Below are 20,282 nucleotides of genomic sequence, written 5' to 3'. Positions count from 1 at the left end.
GCAAACCCCATCAACACCCAAATCACAGCGATCAGAGCAGCAGTGTTAGTGAGACTCGCTGGGGTAAACCTGGGATCGATTGGCTCGTGCTGCTGGGGGTTTTGGTAATGTAACTGTATCTAGGTTCTCTCATTAGGGACACGAGAAGCCCGTCTTCATGCAGATGAGCCGAAACTCGAGGAGCGCTTCGCCAAAGACTAATGAACATGCAGCATCTCCTCTCGTACTCTCCATTCTGACTCTTACAGTTGTTGTCTCCATTTCTACCTCTTCCGTACGTATTAGCTCACTCTTACCATCTAATCTCCACTGCCCCTCTTAACTGAAATTAAAGCCTAATGAGTTCATTATGTGTTTTTTTATTTTCAAGAAGGCACTATCAGCAGCAGCACGGCTGCCTTGTAAATATTCTAATAGAAGCGGTATTAAAAAGTGCAGTGCTGAGAGAGAAATCAGAAGCGGTTTGCTCTGTATCGACTGATCCTATGTATCTCATCAGGCTTGGTCTTGGTCCGGATCCATTCAATTATTATAATGCATCATTATGAAATAGCCCAATTACATGACTGACCTCAATGCAAAAATAGTATTTAATTTCTTTAAATGAAAGGCTCCAAAAAAGCCCAAGGCTATTTGGTGGATCTGAACACAGCTTCAGGGCGCTCAGGGTCGATTGCCATTCACAAGAAGACATGAAATCTCCAGCATCTCTGATCCTTGAAGACACTACAAAAAAACAAAAACAGGTCTTTTCATCTGTACATTTCTGCTTCAATGATGACTGGTTAAAATAGATATTCTCTTGCGACTTTATTTTTTCAGAAAGTTTTCTGCTGTGCAGTTGCTTGCTGTTATCTATGGAAGCTTGTTTCTACCATGGGATAAAAAATAAAAGGTAATTGCTACTTTTTTCTGGTCATTTATATCTCCCATTTTCAGGTTTATACCTTGCAATTCTAAAAAGAAAAGTCTGAATTGTGAGATATAGACTCGGTGAGAGGTAAGAATTGTGAGGTAAGATGTTGCAATTACCAAAAAAAAAAAAAAAAAAAAAAAAAAAAAAAAAGAACAGAATTGTGAGATGTAAATTCAGAATTCTGAGGAAAAAAGTCAGAATTGCAAGATGTAATTTTAGAATTCCACGAAAGTCTACAATTCCAAGAAAAAAAGTCAGAATTCTGAATTTATATCTCACAGTGCTGAGTTTATTATGAAGTTTAATAAACGTGTTTATTTCTTATTTGTGACTCACCAGGTGCTCATTGGTACTGAATTAGTGTTCACACATGAGTATTTAAATTAAATTAAGTCATTATCAGTCTTTTTTGCATGAATAACACCCCCTTAATGTGTAAATTTGTATTTAATATTGTATTTAATACATTTATATGACAATATACTGCATATTAAGAGTGACCCTACTGCTATTATCATCATTTAAAATCATAGAGAATATTAAGTAATATTTTAGTGACAAACTAATGCGATTAAAAACAAGCCTTTTTCATCTTCTTAGTGTTTGATGGAGATCTATCGCTCGGGTGGTTTTGAGGCCAAACATTAACCAGATATCTGGGTGAGTGCATTTTCTTTGATTAATCTCATAACCTACCCAAGGGTTAAAGGTCTGTGGGCAGTATGGCTTGATGCATTATATTATCTTATGCATAATGATTTATTCATAAGTCCGCAATGATTTTGCAGTAAATGGAAGCTATTCCTAAACACAACAGTGGAACATTGCCTTTTCTGTCATTATTGGAAACTTATAGGGCCTGTTTGTTCCAGTGCAAATTAGAGGAAGAGTGGCCTGTGCATTAAAATTTTATTTAACCAAATGCCATAGTTGATGTACAGTTGAGGTCAAAAGTTTGCAGAAAATATATTTTACCAATATAAGAGGGATCATACAAAATGCTTGATGTTTTTTATTTAGTACTGACCTGAATAAGATATTTCACATAAATTATATTCCTATAGTCCACAAGAGAAAATAATAGTTGAATGTATAAAAAGGTTACATGTGCTTGATTCTTAATACTGTGTTGTTACCTGAATGATCCACAGCTGTGTTTTTTTGTTTAATGATAGTTGTTCATGAGTCCTTTGTTTGTCCTGAATAGTTAAACTGCCTGCTGTTCAGCATTTTTGTGTATTTGAACCCTTTTCAACAATGACTGTATGATTTTGAGATGCATCTTTTCACACTGAGGACAACTGAGGGACTCATATGCAACTATTACAGAAAGTTAAAACACTCACTGATGCTCCAGAAGGAAAAAAACATGCATTAAGAGCTGGGGGGTGAAAACTTTTGAACATAATGATGATGTGCAGATTTTTCTTATTTTGCTTATTTCTTATTTTGCTTTTTTTTTATTTTATTTTTTTTATTTAGTACTACCCTTCAGAAGCTACAGAAGATGCTTACATGTTCCCCAGAAGACAAAATAAGTTCAATTTACCCTGATCTTCAAATTCCAAAAGTTTTCACCCCCCCGGCTCTTTATGCATTGTGTTTCCTTCTTGAACATCAGTGAGCATTTGAATCTTCTGTAATAGTTGCATATGAGTCCCTCAGTTGTCCTCAGTGTGAAAAGATGCATCTCAAAATCACACAGTCATTATTGAAAAGGGTTCAAATACACAAAACTGCTGAAAAACCAAAAAAATTGTGGAAAAAAACAAAAAATTTAATCAGAAACGAGTTAGTTCATCATCAAAAATGAACATTTACTGTATGATTACTAAGTAAGTGACCATCCTAGATGTAAATGGCCCTTCAGTTTTAAATGCTGCTGTACATTGTGCTCTCTTCATTCTCTCACAGGAAGTAAAAGGTGTGTGTTGTGAATATGAGCGCACACCTTCAGGAAGACACTCAGGTGTGTTGAATGGCTCAAGTAAGTGTTACTTGTTTTATATGAAAATAGTATGTCACATTTCAAGTAAAATGATTTGCAAATGTCATTTCATATACTTTGTTTATTTTTTAGTCTGTAACTTGTGAAGCTTAGGATAAGATTAAAGTGTAACCTGTAAATGATCTCTCAGTCACTGACACTGCATGCCATCTCCTCTGGGAATATACCACAGATGGGTAGCGTCATGGTACACTTGTTCTTCCTTAAAAGCGTCCCATGCTCGTTCACTTTTGAGATCAGATTCACAGGCTTGCTCTTGCAGTATTTGAAAAAATGTCTGAAAAACAAATCTATAAATGTGGTTTTTCATTAGATGACTCACTGAGCTCACTAATGAATCATTGGCAGTTTCAGGAAAGAACTTAAGTCGGATGTAATCTAAATGCACTTGAATTGTCTTTGTGAGAAGCTTCAATTCTGATAAAAGACATGCTAGTCCTCGGCTGAATTAGCAGTAATCTGCCTTTTACGTCACTCATCAGGATTATGAAAAACTATACAATGTTTGCTTCAGGTATTGAAAGGATTCAATGAGGTATGTTTGAGTTCATGGGTTAGAGATTTATTTACTTAATTAAAGGTTTGGCCTCAGTAAAATTTCTTTGAAATAAATTCATGCTTCTATTCAGTAAGTATACATTAAATGAATCCAAAGTGACAGTAAAAACATTTAGAATGTTCCATTTCAAATAAAATGCTGTTCTTTTGGAACTTTCTATTCATCTAAGAACGTTAAAGAGAGAAAAAAAAATAGATAAATTAGAATGATTTATGAAAGATCATGTGAAACTGAAGGCTGGAAAATTCAGCTTTGAATCACAAAAATAAATTACATTTTTAAATATATTCAAATAGAGAACAGTTATTTTGAATTAATATTATTTTTAAAGGGGTCATCGGATGCAAAGTTCACTTTTACATATAGTTTGATGTGTTGGCAGTGTATGTACACATCTACCCTATAATGAAAAAAACCCATGCAGTGGGATTTTAATTAATCTGTAAAAATAATATCCCCTTTTTCAAATCGAGCCCTTCTCAAATGCCTGTCGGTTTGGCATCACATCGACAGAGGCCGCTCCCGCAATAGTTGATTGACATGAGCATCTTACCTCAAATCTGCTGTAACAGTCCGACCTCCATTGTTTTAATGCCGGAGCAGGGATGTAAGTTAGACAAGAATATCTCCAATTGAGGTGTTGTGTTGCTGGATGTAATAATGAACATCATTACAAGATGCAGTGGATTACGTTTGTTTGTGAAGGGAATGCGCCTCCCGATCTACATAAATGCGTCTATGTTCACGCAAATCATTTGTGATCCAGCTTCACTTACGGCAAAAGTGAGTATAAGGGGTTTTTTTTAATAATCTTTGCGATCGCTTTTCCTAATAATGTGCTAGTTAGCCAGTTTAGCGGCTTAACGCAGCTAAATGCAGCTAAAGTAAACAGGCTCATCACTCCACAGAGAGAAGAGAGGGGCAGGGCAAGCGGAACTCATTAACATTTAAAGCAACCTCAACCAGAACAGGATGAAAACAGGTGAAAAAAGGTGCTATTTACACTACCATTGAGAATTTTTAAACAAAGCATATTATAGACTTTTAATTAAGACCCTAAAGAATCATATCAACTTGAGGAAAATGGGCATCCGATGATCCCTTGTTTTTGAATATGTTTTTTGAATAATGTTTCACAATATTACTCTTGTTATTGTATTTTTATCAAATAAATGCAGTCTTGGTGAGCATAAGAGGCTTTCAAAAACATTACAAAATCAAAACCAAACTTCTGTACAGTATGTATATTCACATTTTTTTTAATTATTTATATTAAAGTAGATAAATTATTGTCTTTGTTACAAAAAGCTTTGACTTCCACTACCAGTCAAAAGTTTTCGAACAGTAAGATTTTAATGGTTTTTAAAGAAGTCTCTTCTGCTCACCAAGCCTGCATTTATTTGATCCAAAGTACAGCGAAAACTGTAACATTAAAAAAAAATACTATTTAAAATAACTGTTTCCTATTTGAGTATATTTTAAAATCTGATTTGCTCCTGTGATTTCAAAGCTGAATTTTTAGCATCATTACTCCAGTCACATGATTTGCTGCTCAAAAAACATTTATTATTATGTTGAAAACAGCTGAGTATAATTTTTTCAGGCTTCTTTGATGAATAGAAGAAGAACAACATTTATCTGAAATAGAAGTCTTCCGTAACATTATAAATGTCTTTAGTGTCACTTTTGATCAAAAGCATCCTTGCTAAATAAAACAAAAAATTACACTGACTCCAAGCTTTTGAATGTTATAGTGTATAATGTTACAAAAGCTTTTTATTTCAGAGAAATGCTGATGTTTGGATCTTTATATTTATCAAAGAATCTTAAAAAAAATGTACTCAACTGTTTTAAATATTGATGATAATAATAATAAAAATGTTTCTTGAACAGCAAATCAGCCTATTACAATGATTTCTGAAGGATCATGTGACACTGAAGACTGGAGTAATGATGCTGAAAATTCAGCTTTGATCGCAGGAATAAATTACATTTTAAAATATATTCAAATAGAAAACAGGTATATTTCAAAATTTTCCTGTTTTTGCTGTACTTTGGATCAAATAAATGCAGGCTTGGTGAGCAGAAGAGACTTCTTTGAAAAACAAAAATCTTACTGTTCAAAAACTTTTGAGTGGGTAGTGTATATTTATATGATTTTTTTAAAATATGCATTGTGATGCACAGGTATTTTTATCATATTTAACTGCTATATTGTTCTATTACATGCAGCCCATCTCCAGCCCATTTGTTTACTGTGTTTACTAGTAGCTACTGACCTCTTCAATTGTCTGTCTAAACACTCCACTGACCCTTGTAAGCAGATTTTCCGCTCCCGGTCAGAGCGCGGCTGTGCCAACAGGGACAGATCGATAGCGGCCGAGCCTGACATTGATCATGGCTAGAGATAGTCTCATCGTTCAGATGTACTCGCAACATGTTTGTGTAGTGGCTACATGAGCCCAAACCAGATTCTAGCAGATATCAATCACAGTCCGTCCAGCCGCTCTGCCAGCGTTCGGATCCCTCTGCTTCTGTTGTTCACAATCAAACAAACAAGATGTCAGCGTATGGAAAGAAAGAAGCATTAGATACAACAGGGGGGTATTGAAAGGGAATTTATGAGGAAAAATAAGGTGTGGGTGTGTGTGTGAGAGAGAGAAAGAGAGAGAGAAAGGGAGAGATGATTTGTGGGCCTCTCTTGTGTGCTAGCATTACAAGAATGGCCCTCATGGGTGGCATGAAAAGGCTCTTGATTGTAAGGAGTGGTAACTTGATATTCAAGCTCCTTGCCCTGATAGATTTATTTACATTCAGCGCCTCAGCTCTGTCTGGAGAGAGAGAGAGAGAGAGAGAGAGAGAGAGAGAGAGAGAGAGGAGGCGTCGCTGTTTGGTGATGATCATGTTTTGATTGAAGCTCTTTGTGCTTCTTGTGCAATTGCACTAATTATTTGTGAGACTGATTTTATATTATTTGCATGGAAATTTCAAATATTTATTTAAATGTCAATGTGAAATCAAAGATTTGATCTACTTGATTCACATTTTCCTTTTTTTTAAGTCCAGTGTTTGCTATATTGTGCTTCAAGTGGGTCTACTTAAAGTGGTTGTTTGGCTAGAATGTGAATTTCAGGATGTTTTTGACCCATTTACTGTCTTTTTACTCATGGAAGTTTATTGCTGGACAGAATTGTTTATGTGTTATTATGAGTTTTGATCTGAAAAACATTTACTGTATATTTGTAATTTTCAATTTTTGCACACTGTTCAAAGTTTGGAGTCGCTAAGATTTTTCTCTGTTTTCGAAAGGTGTTTTATATAGGGTCACAAAAGCTGCATTTATTGTATTAAAAATGCAGAAAAAACTGTAATATTATGAAATATTATTACAATTTAAAACAACTGTTTTCTATTTGAATATATTTAAAAAAAAATGTAATTTATTCATGTGATGCAAAGCTGAATTTTCAGCATCATTGCTACAGTCTTCAGTGTCACACATCCTTCAGAAATCATTCTAATATGTTGATATCGCTGCTCACATTTCTGATTATCAATGTTGAAAACAGTTATGTTGCTTAATATTTTTCTGGAAACCTTAGTATAATTTTTTCCAGGATTCTCAGGTATATAGAAAGTTCAAAAGAATGGTTAAAACCAGTTTTTGTTAAAAAATAAATAAAAATAAAAATAATAATATTAATTTATAGTAATGTGTATAATTAATAAGTTAATTATGCATAATTAATAATAGGTTAACTAAAATGAAAACCACAGAAAACTGAAACAATATAAATGTTAACTAAAATAAAAAAACGAATAAAAACTATATAAACATGAAACAAAAAACACATACAAACAACTAAATTACTTTGATTTAATTAACTTTAAATTTAAAATGAAAATGGAAAATACAAAAATACATGATTAAAAAAATTAATATACTCTAAAAACTGCTGGGTGAAATATGGACAAATTAATTGTCACACCCCTGTGGACTGTTTAGTTGGTTTTTCCCTCTGTTGCCCATATTTGGTCCTTCCTGTCCTTGTCAAGTCATTATTAGTTAATCATCACACCTGTCTTTGTTCATTAACCTGTCTTTATAAGTTGGATTCTATTCAGTGTTCGGTATATGGTCTTGTCAATGTATGCATGTTTTTACTGTCCTCCTGTGGATTCATCTGTTTTGGATTTACCTTTTGAATATAATAAAGACTTTATTTTTGACCTTTGTCTTTGTTTGCCCCTTCCTCGCACGATATGCGGCATTAATTGGGTTAAAAGTTTCGGTTGTTTTTTTGTTTTTTTTTAACTCAACTATTAATTAAAAATTAAATGAACTCAGCTAGTAGTTATTTGGCAACCCAGCACTGGGTATATATTGGTTGAACTAACCCAGCTGGTTAGTTTAAACGTTTTTACCAAACATGCTGGGTTATTTTAAGTCAACTATTGTTTAAAAATTCTTATTCTTATGCTGGCTTAAAACGGACTGGAGTTGCTAGAGGCAACAGCAATAATCAAAAGATGAGTATTTATTATAAAGCAAGAACACATGGATAAAATACAAGACAAATTGATTTTATTTGGGTGAAGGCATCATAGTTTACAATATTACAAACATTGTAACAAAATGGGCACCTGGGCAGATAAAAATTAAAATATCCCAATATATGACCCAACAACTTGAACCCAGCATTTGGGTAAAAAAAATATTTAAAAATAACCCATAAAATGACCCAACATGTTGAACCCAGCATTTGGGTTAAAAAAAATAACCCAGCACCTAGGTTAAAAATATTAAAAACAACCCAATAAAATGACCCAACAAGTTGAACCCAGCATTTGGGTTAAAAAAAAACAACAACCCAGCATTGAAAATGATGCAGGAACTTAGTTACAGAAAAATTGCCCAGCACCTGGGTAAAAAATATTAAAAATAACCCAATAAAATGACCCAACAAGTTGAACCCAGCATTTGGGTAAAAAAAATATTAAAAACAACGCAATAAAATTACCCAACGGGCTGAACCCAGCATTTGGATTAAAAAAATAGCCCAGCATTTTTTAGAGTGTACCCAGAAGGTTTATGTTAAACATTTATCCCAACCACTTGGTCAAAACTACCCAATTGCTGGGTTTGTCCATATTTCACCAAGCACTTGGTTATTTTTAACCCACCCATTTTTTTTTAGAATGTACCAAATCAACACTGGTAATGTGTTGATATTATATATTATTGTACATGTTTTATGTATGTTGTTTCACCTTGACATAAAAAACAAGAGCAAAAAAGCACAAAGTTTTCTCAGCATCAGCCCTAAGTGAAAAGAGAGAGAAACACTCCTCATTTAGGGCAGTGGACCTATTTAGCCTGACGACCATTAAATATGAATTAAAAACCACACAGGCCTTTTTGCCTCTAAAATGTCATTACGCATCTTTATGGCTAGCAGTTGTTGAATAAGCAGTTTGCAGGGCTCCCCGGGGTGGTGCTGCTGCTGGATGAGGGCCGTGTCTGCCGGTGAGTGCCACAGGGCCAGATGCGTGCAGTACTAACAGAAAGCTCTGGAAAATAAGCAGGGATAATAGCCACTGAAATGGAATTTACATTAAGAGCCCTAACCGAGTGGAACACTTCTGGTTCGGCCCGTCTGTGGTGCTGACGGGGGCGGGTGGGAGGGGGAAGCGTTGAGTGGAGCGGAGCGGAGCTTCACCATTTCCTCAGCTGGCTGCTGGGGAAAATGAAAATGAAATTGCAGCATTGGAACAGCAGGTACATTAATGGAGAAGCATTGTGCACCCATCAAATATGTCTTGCCAAACAACAGCGTGTAGCCGTGCTTAATATTAGAGCAGATTCATACAAAAAGAAATTTAAGGATTTTATACATGCCCATTATATGTTGCATTTTATATGTCCTAATCAGACATTTTGTTAGTTGTTTTCCTTATTGGGCGTGTTTCCTCCGAGGAGGCAAGGTAGTTTACAAGGGTGTTTCCTCCGAGGAGGAAAGGCAGTGCCTCCTCAAAATATTGGATGAAAAAAAATTGTACTACAAAAATAAAACAACACCAATAAAACAACACCAATATTACAAAATCTAACATTAAAAAGTCTATAAATCACTTGTTTTTCTAAGGAAACATTGTCCAACATCGACACCAGCAGGTGAAGTTAGAGCAGGAGTCAATGTCTCTCTCACCTCCCCTGAGCCCATTGAGTTTTAACAGACCCCCTAAAGTGTGAGGTGGGTTTTGTGGGGGGTAACTGAGAATGAATGGATGAAAGTCACATGTGAGGAGGCAATGCCTCCATCGCAATGTGATTGGATATGACTGGTTAAGTTTGTCAGTGAGTGGTTCATGTCATAAATCCCGCCTCTTGTGTTCATGCGAATGAAAATTAGTTTGAGTGAACAATACTTGAAATGGCTTGAAAACATGATCTGTGGGAGTTTTTAGTGAGTATTCATCTTGGTGAAATTTAAAGTAAATCTCTGATCAATATTTACTGAGCTTTGATGACTGATGATTTGAAAAATTCGAAAATAGTTAAAACTTGCCTTGATTTATTATTGTGGATTAAATGTAACTTGATGAAATTCATGCTTGGCTTTAATAAATAGAATATTGATTACATTGTTAATGTTATAAGATTAAAAAAATTCTGATAGTGTAAGTAATGTTTATTTAACATTATAAGAACATTGTAACATTATAAGAAATGTGACTCGGACATTCAATTAAAAAAAACGTGAAAGGCTCTAGAAATGTATTTAACTATAATTTTTCACTAGAAAAGCAAAGTATGTCAAGATAAGTTGGCTTTAAAGTTTAGAAAAATAAAAAGCCCTCAACCCCTAAAATACTTCATTTCCCAGAATACATTGCTTTTATTTGAATCTCATACTGCGTTTTGTTTACTTCGGAGATCAGATGTCCAAAATATACAGATGTTGTTGAATTGCTATTTAAATAATTACAATTTTTTACAAATGCTTGTGTTTTAAGTGTTGGAATCCTGGTTGAGAGATGATGTAACCTCCTAGAGGTGATTTTACAAGGGTTTTTTGATGAGGGTAAAAGGGCTGACATGAAATCAGGGGACACCAATAAAATGATTTATAGTTTATAGACAAAAGGCATACTTATGCCAAAAACACTGCTTAACAATGATACTATAATTAGAACAATATGCAAATTATTAATATTCATATCATTTTGCCGTCATTTTGCAGGTTAAAAGAATTAAAAGAAAAATCATAGTGAGAGGCAGGCCAAGAACCTTACCCTTACCCTAACAGTATAAATGCTATTTAAATGATTTAAAATAATATTTAATTGACTTTTTATGTAAAACTGATGAAAGCGTACATAGTGTTATGTTTTTAAATTGCACATTTATTTGTTGTTATATAAAATCTGTGTTTGATTATTTCTTAGGGACCCAAAAGGCGCCAATTTCATGGAAAGACCCAGTATTGGGAAGAGTGTGTGACTTCTAGTATGTGATTCTGAATTTAGCAACAGCCATTATGGATTCTAAATTGTTGTTGCAGTTCCTCGGAGTTTCTGAGTCAGACCTCAATCTTAAGTGAGTGCGCGTTCCAATTAAAGGTTCCTACTGGGAACTCGGAATTACCAAGTACAAATGGAACACACCATCAGTTTCTGTTTCCACTTCCAGTGTTGTGGCCAGTAGAGCCTTTTCTCAGACTGATGACGCATTTCCACAGTAAAAAATGGTGTGTACAGTTTTCATTTAGAAGTTGCTTGTAAATAATTAATTACAAAGAAACAGTAGGAACAGGAAGGAACAGAAAAAGTAACACATTGAAATAAACATGAATTTTGAAGTAGAAAGACTGAAGTATTTTCTTGTAAAATATTCTTCAACAATCTTTGTTTTATTTACAGCTTTGAAAAATCCATTTTTACAGTGATAGTAAATGTATTATATATATATATATTTGGGCTCTCAGTCGATTACATATTTTAATGTAATTAATCTGTGTTTGTGCAAATCATTTGTGATCCAGCTTCACTTACTGCAGAAGTTAGTATAAGTTTTTTTTTATGAATCTCTGCAATTACCTTTCCTAATAACATGCTAGTTAGCAAGTTTAGCAGCTAAATGCGGCTAAAATAAACAGGCTCGTCACTCCACAGAGAGAAGAGAGGGGCGGGGTGAGCAGAGCTCATTAACGTATAAAGCAGCCTCGACCAGAACAGGATGATTTTTGCAGAGCTGATTTTGGCAGGGTAAAAGGGTGTTGTTTTACACAACCATTGTGAATTTTTAAACAAAGTATATTACAGACTTCTCATTAAGACTCTAAAGAGTCATATCAGCTTGGGGAAAATGGGCATCCAACGACCCCTTTAAGCTCATGAGATCAGGACAAAATCAGCATCATATTGCTCTTGCTGCCTGTGTCATTTTAATTGTGTTATTTTTTCAGAACTAATTAATTAAGTTAACACGTTAATCTGACAGCTCTAATATATAAACGTATAAATATTTTCAACATTTAATGTACATTTTTTAAGTTAATGCTTTTTAACTAGTTAATGCTCCTGAATGATTGTTTCTAATGCAATGACTAAGGGAGTGATGGCAAAGACCAACACAATCATAATCTCTTAATAATTTTTTTCCTCTTTTGTTTTTGGAACACAAAAATGATAGTTGTTGCCATTTCCATTCACCACTATAGAACCAACTATGATGACGGAAATGTGAAAAGCGTCTATTTAACACATTCAATTGTAATTGTGTTCTTCACTTCGGAATTTTGCATAACCTTTGTAATTATCATATTCATAAATCATGATATTTTCAAGACACATGACACAATTTTGCACTTGCATGTCCAGAAAGCCATGACAATCCCATTGTGCTTCTAAAAAAAGCTGTATGGCAAAAGAACATTTTAATAAAAAGGTGTGGCCACCTTTAATAATTCAGCCTCATTTTAATTTCCTAATTAAGAAGGAGATGGGTAAGGGGGAGGGGAGCGGCTCCAGAGAAATACAATTAATTTAATTGTCCTTTTTAATCTTGGAAACGGCGCATCCTAGCGAGCCAGCCGTTGTCTTTCTCAGCGTCTCGCAAAGTGCACCTGCCTCCTCTGTCAGTACAAAAGAACAATCCTTCACTGCCCTGCCTCTCGCTCAACCGCTGGCTCTCTACTGTTTTCAAGTCTGTTCTCTAATTCACCTCCACTTTGTAGCTGAACCCATCAGTCATGGGCATAAAAGGCCCACTGTGCCTCTCAAGACCACTGGATGTGTATTAGAGCAATTTAGTGTAATTTACATTTTGCTGCAGGTCCCATTGTGAAGACCTGTCTAAAACTCACTGGGGTGCGTCAAACTTGCCTTATGCGTTTCTTTTTTTCCTGCCGTTAATGGGCTGACCTCAACTTAATGAAAGAATGGTCTTCTAATTGCTACGCGTTTGCCTTAGAAAATTGCACGTCTTTACCGCATAAGTTAAGTTGAATAACTTTGGTTCAAAAAAAGAGGAAAAAAAGCAGGAGGAAATGGTCTTGGTGATCTGATTCAAACCTGTGTTCATTTTTGCTACATGCAAAAAATTCCCTGAAGTCTCTGCATGACAGATTAACATTAACAATATATCATTTAAATGTACACATTAATTACATGTACTTTAATTAAAATGTCTAGCATTAAGTGTCATTTGTGCATGATGGTGCTTAGTCTTTGTGCCACTAAATGTGTTTATTGGCTATTGCCTATATGGCAAAAATCTATATATTTTTAAATACAATGTATATTTTTAAGTATATTTCAATATATACAAAAAAATGGCCAAAATATATATATTTGCTATTATTTTATTTTATTTTATTTTATTTTATTTTATTATTTGATTTGATTTGATGCCATATGGGTTTTCTTATAATAAAGTCCTCATAAATGTGTTTATTTTGTCCATATTGTCCACATAATCTATATTTTCAAATATACTTACAAATATATTTAAAAATATACAAAAAAAGGCCAAAAGATATCATTGCTACAGTATATAAATATATGCTGTAAGATTGGAAATGTATGCCCTAAAATACATTTTGAAATGTGTTTTGGTATATGAAGGGTAAAAAATAAATATATTTTCAATTTTAAAAATATATTTCAATGAGCTTCAATATATTTAGCAAGTTTTATTTTATTTTATTTTTTATTTTTGCCATATGGGTTTTCCTCTATTAAAGATTAAGTCCTCATAAATGTGTTTATTTGCAATTGTCCATATGGCAAAAAAATCTGTATTTTCAAATATACTTAAAAATATATTTCAAAATATACAAAAAATGGCCAAAATGTATATATGCTATATTATAGAATGTATACTGTTTGGAAATATATGTCCCTAAAATACATTGTGAAAAATATTTTGGTATATGATGGTTAAAAATTAAATATATTTTCAGTTTCAAAAATTTTCATTGAGCTTTTATTTTATTTTAGTTTATTTTATTTTGTTATATGGGTTTGCTTATATTAAAGTCCTCATAACTGTGTTTATTTGCTATTGTCCATATGGCACAAATCTATATCTTCAAATGTACTTACAAATATATTTTAAAATATACAAAAAATGTCCAAAATATATAATTGCTATATAATGGTTAAAAAGTAAATATATTTAAGTTTCAAAAATTTTCATTGAGCTTCAGTATATTTAGCAATTTGTTTATTATTTTATTTAGTTATATTTTATTTATTTATTTATTTATTGCCAAATAGGTTTTCTTATATTAAAGTCCTCATGTGGTCTTCTATTATTCTATTATTCTATTCTTCTGTATTATTATCATTATTACATATTATAGACATTTATTTGAATTTATATAAATACATTTTATATAAATGATATATTTTAATGTAGATTTAATAGTTCAAGTATGTCGGTATATTAACATTACATCAGTTAATTACAACAAAATGCGAAATTCTAATAATAATCTTGCTAATCAGGAAAAATTAAACTGTCACCACGGTGTAAATACATATGCAAAAGGTCAAAATTTAATTCATTTATACAGTTAATTTATTTATATGACATTAAAACCTCCAAAGAGTTTTACTAAAATCACAGTGAAGATGATCTCCATCAGTGTTTAGTTCAGTACATCAAGTTTAATTTGCTTTGCACTGCTCCTTTTAGCCCAAAAACGGCCTTTGGTTTCTAAGGAGGCCATTGTATTTCCTCCATCGCCTAGCAACTATCACCAAGGCCAGCGCTTCATTGTTGCTGAGGCAAAGCTCTGCGTGCTGCACTGTCTGTTTTCAGATTCATCTGCACACTTGCATTACTCTATAGATTTGATTAAATGCATCTGATGCCCAGCTGTGTTAAAAACACACACGTGCGCTAAATGGCACAAATAATGATTCAAAACAGTTTGCCATACGAAAGATCGAATGCATAGAAGATGGTTTAAAAAGACGGCAGCCTATAGAACAGATGAACTTATATACAGTGGAAAGAGAGGGCGGGACTTTTACGCTGAAAAGATTTTCAAGTAAAATTTGCTTGACGTCATTTTTACACAATATCCTTGAATAGCACCTGTGTGCAGGGGGGGGTTGTCTGTCTGTCAGCTTTGAGTAAAAAACATAACCCATGTCTGCAAAACCTACCCATTAGTATCCACCACTGACCAGAGACGCAGAGCTTTCCTCGAGCCCGGGGCCCTTCAGGACCAGCCGTTTTTTTGCAAGAGATAAGACTCCTCAGGAAGCACCGGCTCTGGACCGTTGCTCCTGCAGTCTTTCCAAAACAAACCTGTAGTTTTGCTCCCCAAATTTTCAGCTAAAGCACCTTGGAGTTTGTAGCAGTACTCCATTCATCTGGCCTCTGTTTTATTTTCAAGTGCTGCAGAGACTCCAATTATCAGCGGGAGCCTTATTTTTCCTTTTTCTTTGCCTATTTTTCTTTCTTTTTTCGTCAAAGGCAAGCCCTTTCCACTATAAACTGATTCCTTTGAGAGACGCACAATGGCTGTTCGTGGTGAGTACCAAGTGTTTTATTTTATTTTAAATTATTGTGAGATTGTGACGGGCAGGACATATTTTCATGTACGCTTTATTTGCTGCGTTATATCATCTGCTTCGTTTTCATTTTTCCATTTTTGATCCATCCCTATAGGTCACCAGCTATTCAGGACTTTGAATGCATATTTCAGAACAAGTAAAAGTAGATTAACAAGACAGAAAAAGGACAATCGTTGACTTGTTTTACATCCACCACATCAGGAATTGAAGTGAATGTCCTCGTGCATCATTCCGGTAAGTTTTGATCCATTTAGAGTCAGGAAAATACATTTTTGTATCTTTTTAGAGATTCAACACTACTGGTGATATTCTATAAAAAAGTAATTTCCTTTATTAAATTTTGTCAAATGATGCATGTTGTTGCAGAGACACACCTTAAAAAGCTTAACAAATGGCATTGAATTTCAAAAAAAGATGCAAAAATGCTTTATGAAGGCTGATGTGTGCATGAAAAGCTCGCTGTAGTTTATTTATCTCACTGTACAAGGAGAAGGTCATGTGGACTCACAGTGTGTCCCTCACGTCTGTGTGACCTTCACACCAGATATTACATGGTACTGGTGATGTGAGATGATAAACGACCAAATTATTGCTTTATAATGAGTTAAAACTCTGACGGATGTGTATAAAATGTCTGACACTGACTGCAGTCTGCAGGCCAAGTGTTGCGTTAAATCACGACTGGGGAGTTACGTCTCCACTGGTAATGCATGCCTTTTTAGTAGTTTTTTTTTTTTTTTTTGGAAAATAAAAGCAGCTTTTTGTTAGTTGGAGATGTTTTGATGACATCCATTGCCGTGTGGAAGACTAGTGATTTTGTTGTTTTTGTTATCTAAGGAGACAACAAATCATAGTCTGCCTCACGGCGCTGAGACAAATGCCTTCAATGCACAGAAAATAAGCAGAGTTTATTTATTTACACTGCCCTCTGCTGCCAAACCAAATGACTGACATGAACCGAGGATGTTTAATTGGAAATAAATGGTACCCAAATTTGCTCCTGTGGTTATTTAGATGAGTTGTGTGTTAGGTTTTATTTAGGATAGCTGAACTGACACCTTGAAGTGTTTCTGTCATTTTATTTTGTTATTGTGATGCTGTCTCTGTTTCTTGGCATAAAATGTGGTTCTGTATTAGAATTAAGTAGAAAGCTTTTTAAAGAAATTGGCTCCTCTGAAGTGTTTTTGTCATTTTTTGGCATTGGATGTGAAACTGAGATTCAACCAGATGAATTAAAATGACAAAATCATGTCTTACAGCATTTAACAGTTTACAACATTTAACATTTCAGACACAATATGGCCATTTTAGGTTATTTTATAAAAATAACCAGTTATAAAAAATGTATATATATAGGAGTTGTACAAAAAATGTTAAAATGCTCATAAATCATGCTCTTAAATCTTAATTCTTAAATAAATAAAAAACCCAGTCATGTTAATGTATCACTGATTCTTGAGATATGGCACAAAAAAATTCCAACAATTCCATTTTTTAAATAATAACATTTCTACTTTAAAATCAGTTAGTCCTAACACTAATGTACCTTTTTATGTAATTTTTTTTATTTTACAAAATGTATGGCATTGCCCTCAGAGCATACATATTAAATATGGATTCAAAAAATAAATCTAGGGGGAAAAACAAATAAATGTATGTGTGCGTGTCTATATATATATACTATATTTTTATTTTTATTAAGTGTTTCTGCTGTTTCACTTTCAAACATGTTTTTTTTTTTATTATTAAAAATTAATAATTTAGGAGTTGTAAAATATATATATGTTAAAATGCCCTTAAATCATGAAATCTTAATTTTACTTTTTTTTTACATTTTTAAAAGTTAAAAAAAAAAAACACTTGAGATACGGTACAAAATATTTCTAACAATTCAATTTTTAAAATAGTAACATTTCTACTTTTAAATCAATTAGAGATAATCATTAGAATGTTCCTAACATTAATGTGCCATTTTATTTAATTTGTTTTTTTTTTATTTGGCCAAATTTATGGCATTGCCGTCAGAGCATACATATTAAATATGGTTTAAAAAATATATCTCAGGGGTACTTTATATAAATATGTGACCCTGGACCACAAAACCAGTCATAAGGGTCCATTGTTTTTAGATGGAGATTTATGCATCATCTGAAAGCTGTATGGTTTGTTAGGATAGGACAATATTTGACCAAGATACTATTTGAAAATCTGGAATCTGAGGGTGCAAAAAAAATCAAAATAATGAGAAAATCGCATTAAAAGTTGTCCAAATGAAGTTCTTAGCAATGCATATCACTAATCAAAAATGAAGTTTTGATATATCTTCGGTAGGAAATTTACAAAGTATCTTCAAGGAAGGTGATCTTTCCTTAATATCCTAATGATTTTTGGCATAAAAAAAAAAATCAATCATTTTGACCCATACCATGTATTTTTGGCTATTGCTACAAATATACCCATGCTGCTTATGACTGGTTTTGTGATCCAGGGTTGCATTTAAAAATATCAGGAAAATTAAAGACAAGCTTCCTCCTGAACATTTGCTTTAAATAATTTTAGATTTGTCAACTCAAAAATGTCTTTAGACAGTTTCCCTCATTTTATGGAGGTCCTAGTAGTAGCACAAGAAATACAAAATGGCTTCTGCATTTAATGCATGTGAAATGTGCAAAGAAAAAAACAGTTTGTGAGAAAAAAAGAAGAAGGAGATTTAGCATTGATCTTTAAATCACTTTTATTGTTATTTTAAATACACATAAAGAGAACAAAATGGAAGATAACTAAGAAGAATTCCTGTGGTTTTACTGAGGAGGCAGGATGGCTTTGCTCTTGTCAGCCACAAACTTGAGGACATCTTCAACGTGAGTCTGGACCATGCCGGCCAGGGGGGCGACCTGAGCCTGAACGGAGGCGGCCAGAGGCTTGATGTGGTCTTCAATGTTGCTGAGGGGCTTCAGCTGCTCCTGGAGCTTCTCAACCATGGGCTGAAACTGGGCTCTGCTCTTCTCCAAGTAAGCGCTGCAACACAAACCGAGTTAATCAGCACTGCTGTTCTTTACTAACATTGTCTGAGTTGCAGATTCATCGCACGAGGATGATAATGATGGACTTACTTGGCCTTGTTGGCCAACTCAGGGCCTTCGACGTTCTTCAGGTTGTCGACGAGATCCTGGAAGTACTTGGCGATCTTCTCCAGCTCGGCAGAAGCGTCTCTCTTGACCAGAGATGCTGACTCAGAGCCTGGAATAGGAACAGAAATGTTAGATCAATACAGTCTTACATCTTAAATGGCATTACTCTCAGCCACTCAAGCTAAATCAGGTGAAAGACTGCATTTCTACAGGGCACTTTGTTATGTTAAGCACTTTACAGAGTAAAGATAAAATACCCACGACACACATTGTTCTAGTTTCTGTTACCATATTACATGCACAAAACATCTTGAGAGCATCACAAGTTAACCGTTTAAAGTCTCACCAATTGCCAGAGCTACAGCAAGGACGGCGATGAGGGAGAATTTCATGGTTGCAGGTTGGGCGAGATTTACCTGAACAGAAAGAGATAATTCATTTACATAAAAAATCAACAGCAGAGATGGTCGTGATCATATATACAATGCAGCTAAAATCTTACCTTGTGTCCTGAGCTTCTTAGTCCTGATGGATGTTGTGATGGTGAGTTCTCTAAAAATCCTTGGGGTTTTATAGTCCTGGAACAATGGGATTGCACCCGTTCAAAGGGTGACCCTTGTGCTGATGAAATCATCCATAGACGCAAAACCTTTAGGCTTTACCTGACACTGAAGTGATTGAATCAAAGTTCAATAGTAATCTGTGTTTGTGCTTAATTAGTGCATTTTTGTGGTGTTTCAGTCACATGATGACAGTTTTAATGACGACACTGCAGAAGACCTTCTGTGTGTTCAGAAACAAACTGGCTTGTTTTTGTACACAGAAATGAAGTAATCAATGTGTTTTTGCTTGAATATACTGTTTTGGAATTTTATTTAAATAAATTTATGCCCAAAACAGCTTGTGTGGTGATTTCAATGACAGTGTGATGATGTGAATGTGTTAATATTTAGTTTTATTCATGAACTTCATCACAGCTTTTACCTGACGGTAATTGTACCTTTGGGTTTCTTTTCTTTTTTTTTTTTTGGTCTCATAACTGTCTTAGAGTCTGTTCTTGCATGCATAAAATATTTTAATTAGGATGCCAGCCGACTGAGTGACACTCGCAGCATGGTTTCTATGAAACTATTTTTCCATTGCTTTTATACTTTGTCATTTGGTATTGGAATATAAAGATGTGGGATTAAAGAACGTAACTTACAATGACCAAAAAAAAAGTCTAAAAAAATTGGTTAAGACTAGTTTTAGCAGAGCAATCAGATTCCGTAAATTAGATACTTGTAAATATTTAAAAATACTCATAATCAGACAATTTATTGATTCACTCTAATTCCTCTTTTTCATCTTTTTAATTTCCTTTCTAAAATAGACTACTGCTTATATACACTCAGAAAGTCTTCAAGTTTTGTGGACATTCACATAAAGATTAGTCATTAGTAAGGTGGTGACACAGCATTTGACCATTGATTGACAAAAATCATTTCAGGTTTAATAAGTATTTCAACATTGCATCAACTACTGATGAACACATTCGTTTTTATTTAAATTATCACTCTATAGGTTATTTAACCG

The 20,282-nt window shown here is 33.9% G+C and overlaps 1 protein-coding gene across 1 annotated transcript; it reads right to left on the bottom strand.

The window, feature by feature from the left end:
* Positions 1-17,641: 17,641 nt before the first annotated feature.
* Positions 17,642-19,341, bottom strand: LOC127178568 (type-4 ice-structuring protein LS-12-like). The gene is made up of 4 exons (XM_051131524.1): positions 19,210-19,341; positions 19,054-19,123; positions 18,690-18,843; positions 17,642-18,594 (listed from the first exon to the last, which is right to left on the bottom strand). The coding sequence occupies exons 1-4, from the start codon at positions 19,339-19,341 to the stop codon at positions 18,378-18,380; spliced, it is 573 nt and encodes a 190-aa protein (XP_050987481.1). The 3' UTR covers positions 17,642-18,377.
* Between the last annotated feature and the right edge of the window lie 941 nt (positions 19,342-20,282).

This window comes from Labeo rohita, chromosome 16 (genome assembly GCF_022985175.1).
Source record: "Labeo rohita strain BAU-BD-2019 chromosome 16, IGBB_LRoh.1.0, whole genome shotgun sequence".
In the NCBI taxonomy this organism is placed as follows: domain Eukaryota; kingdom Metazoa; phylum Chordata; class Actinopteri; order Cypriniformes; family Cyprinidae; genus Labeo; species Labeo rohita.
Note: the sequence above shows the minus strand (reverse complement) of the source record. Positions and strands in the feature narration are given on the sequence as shown.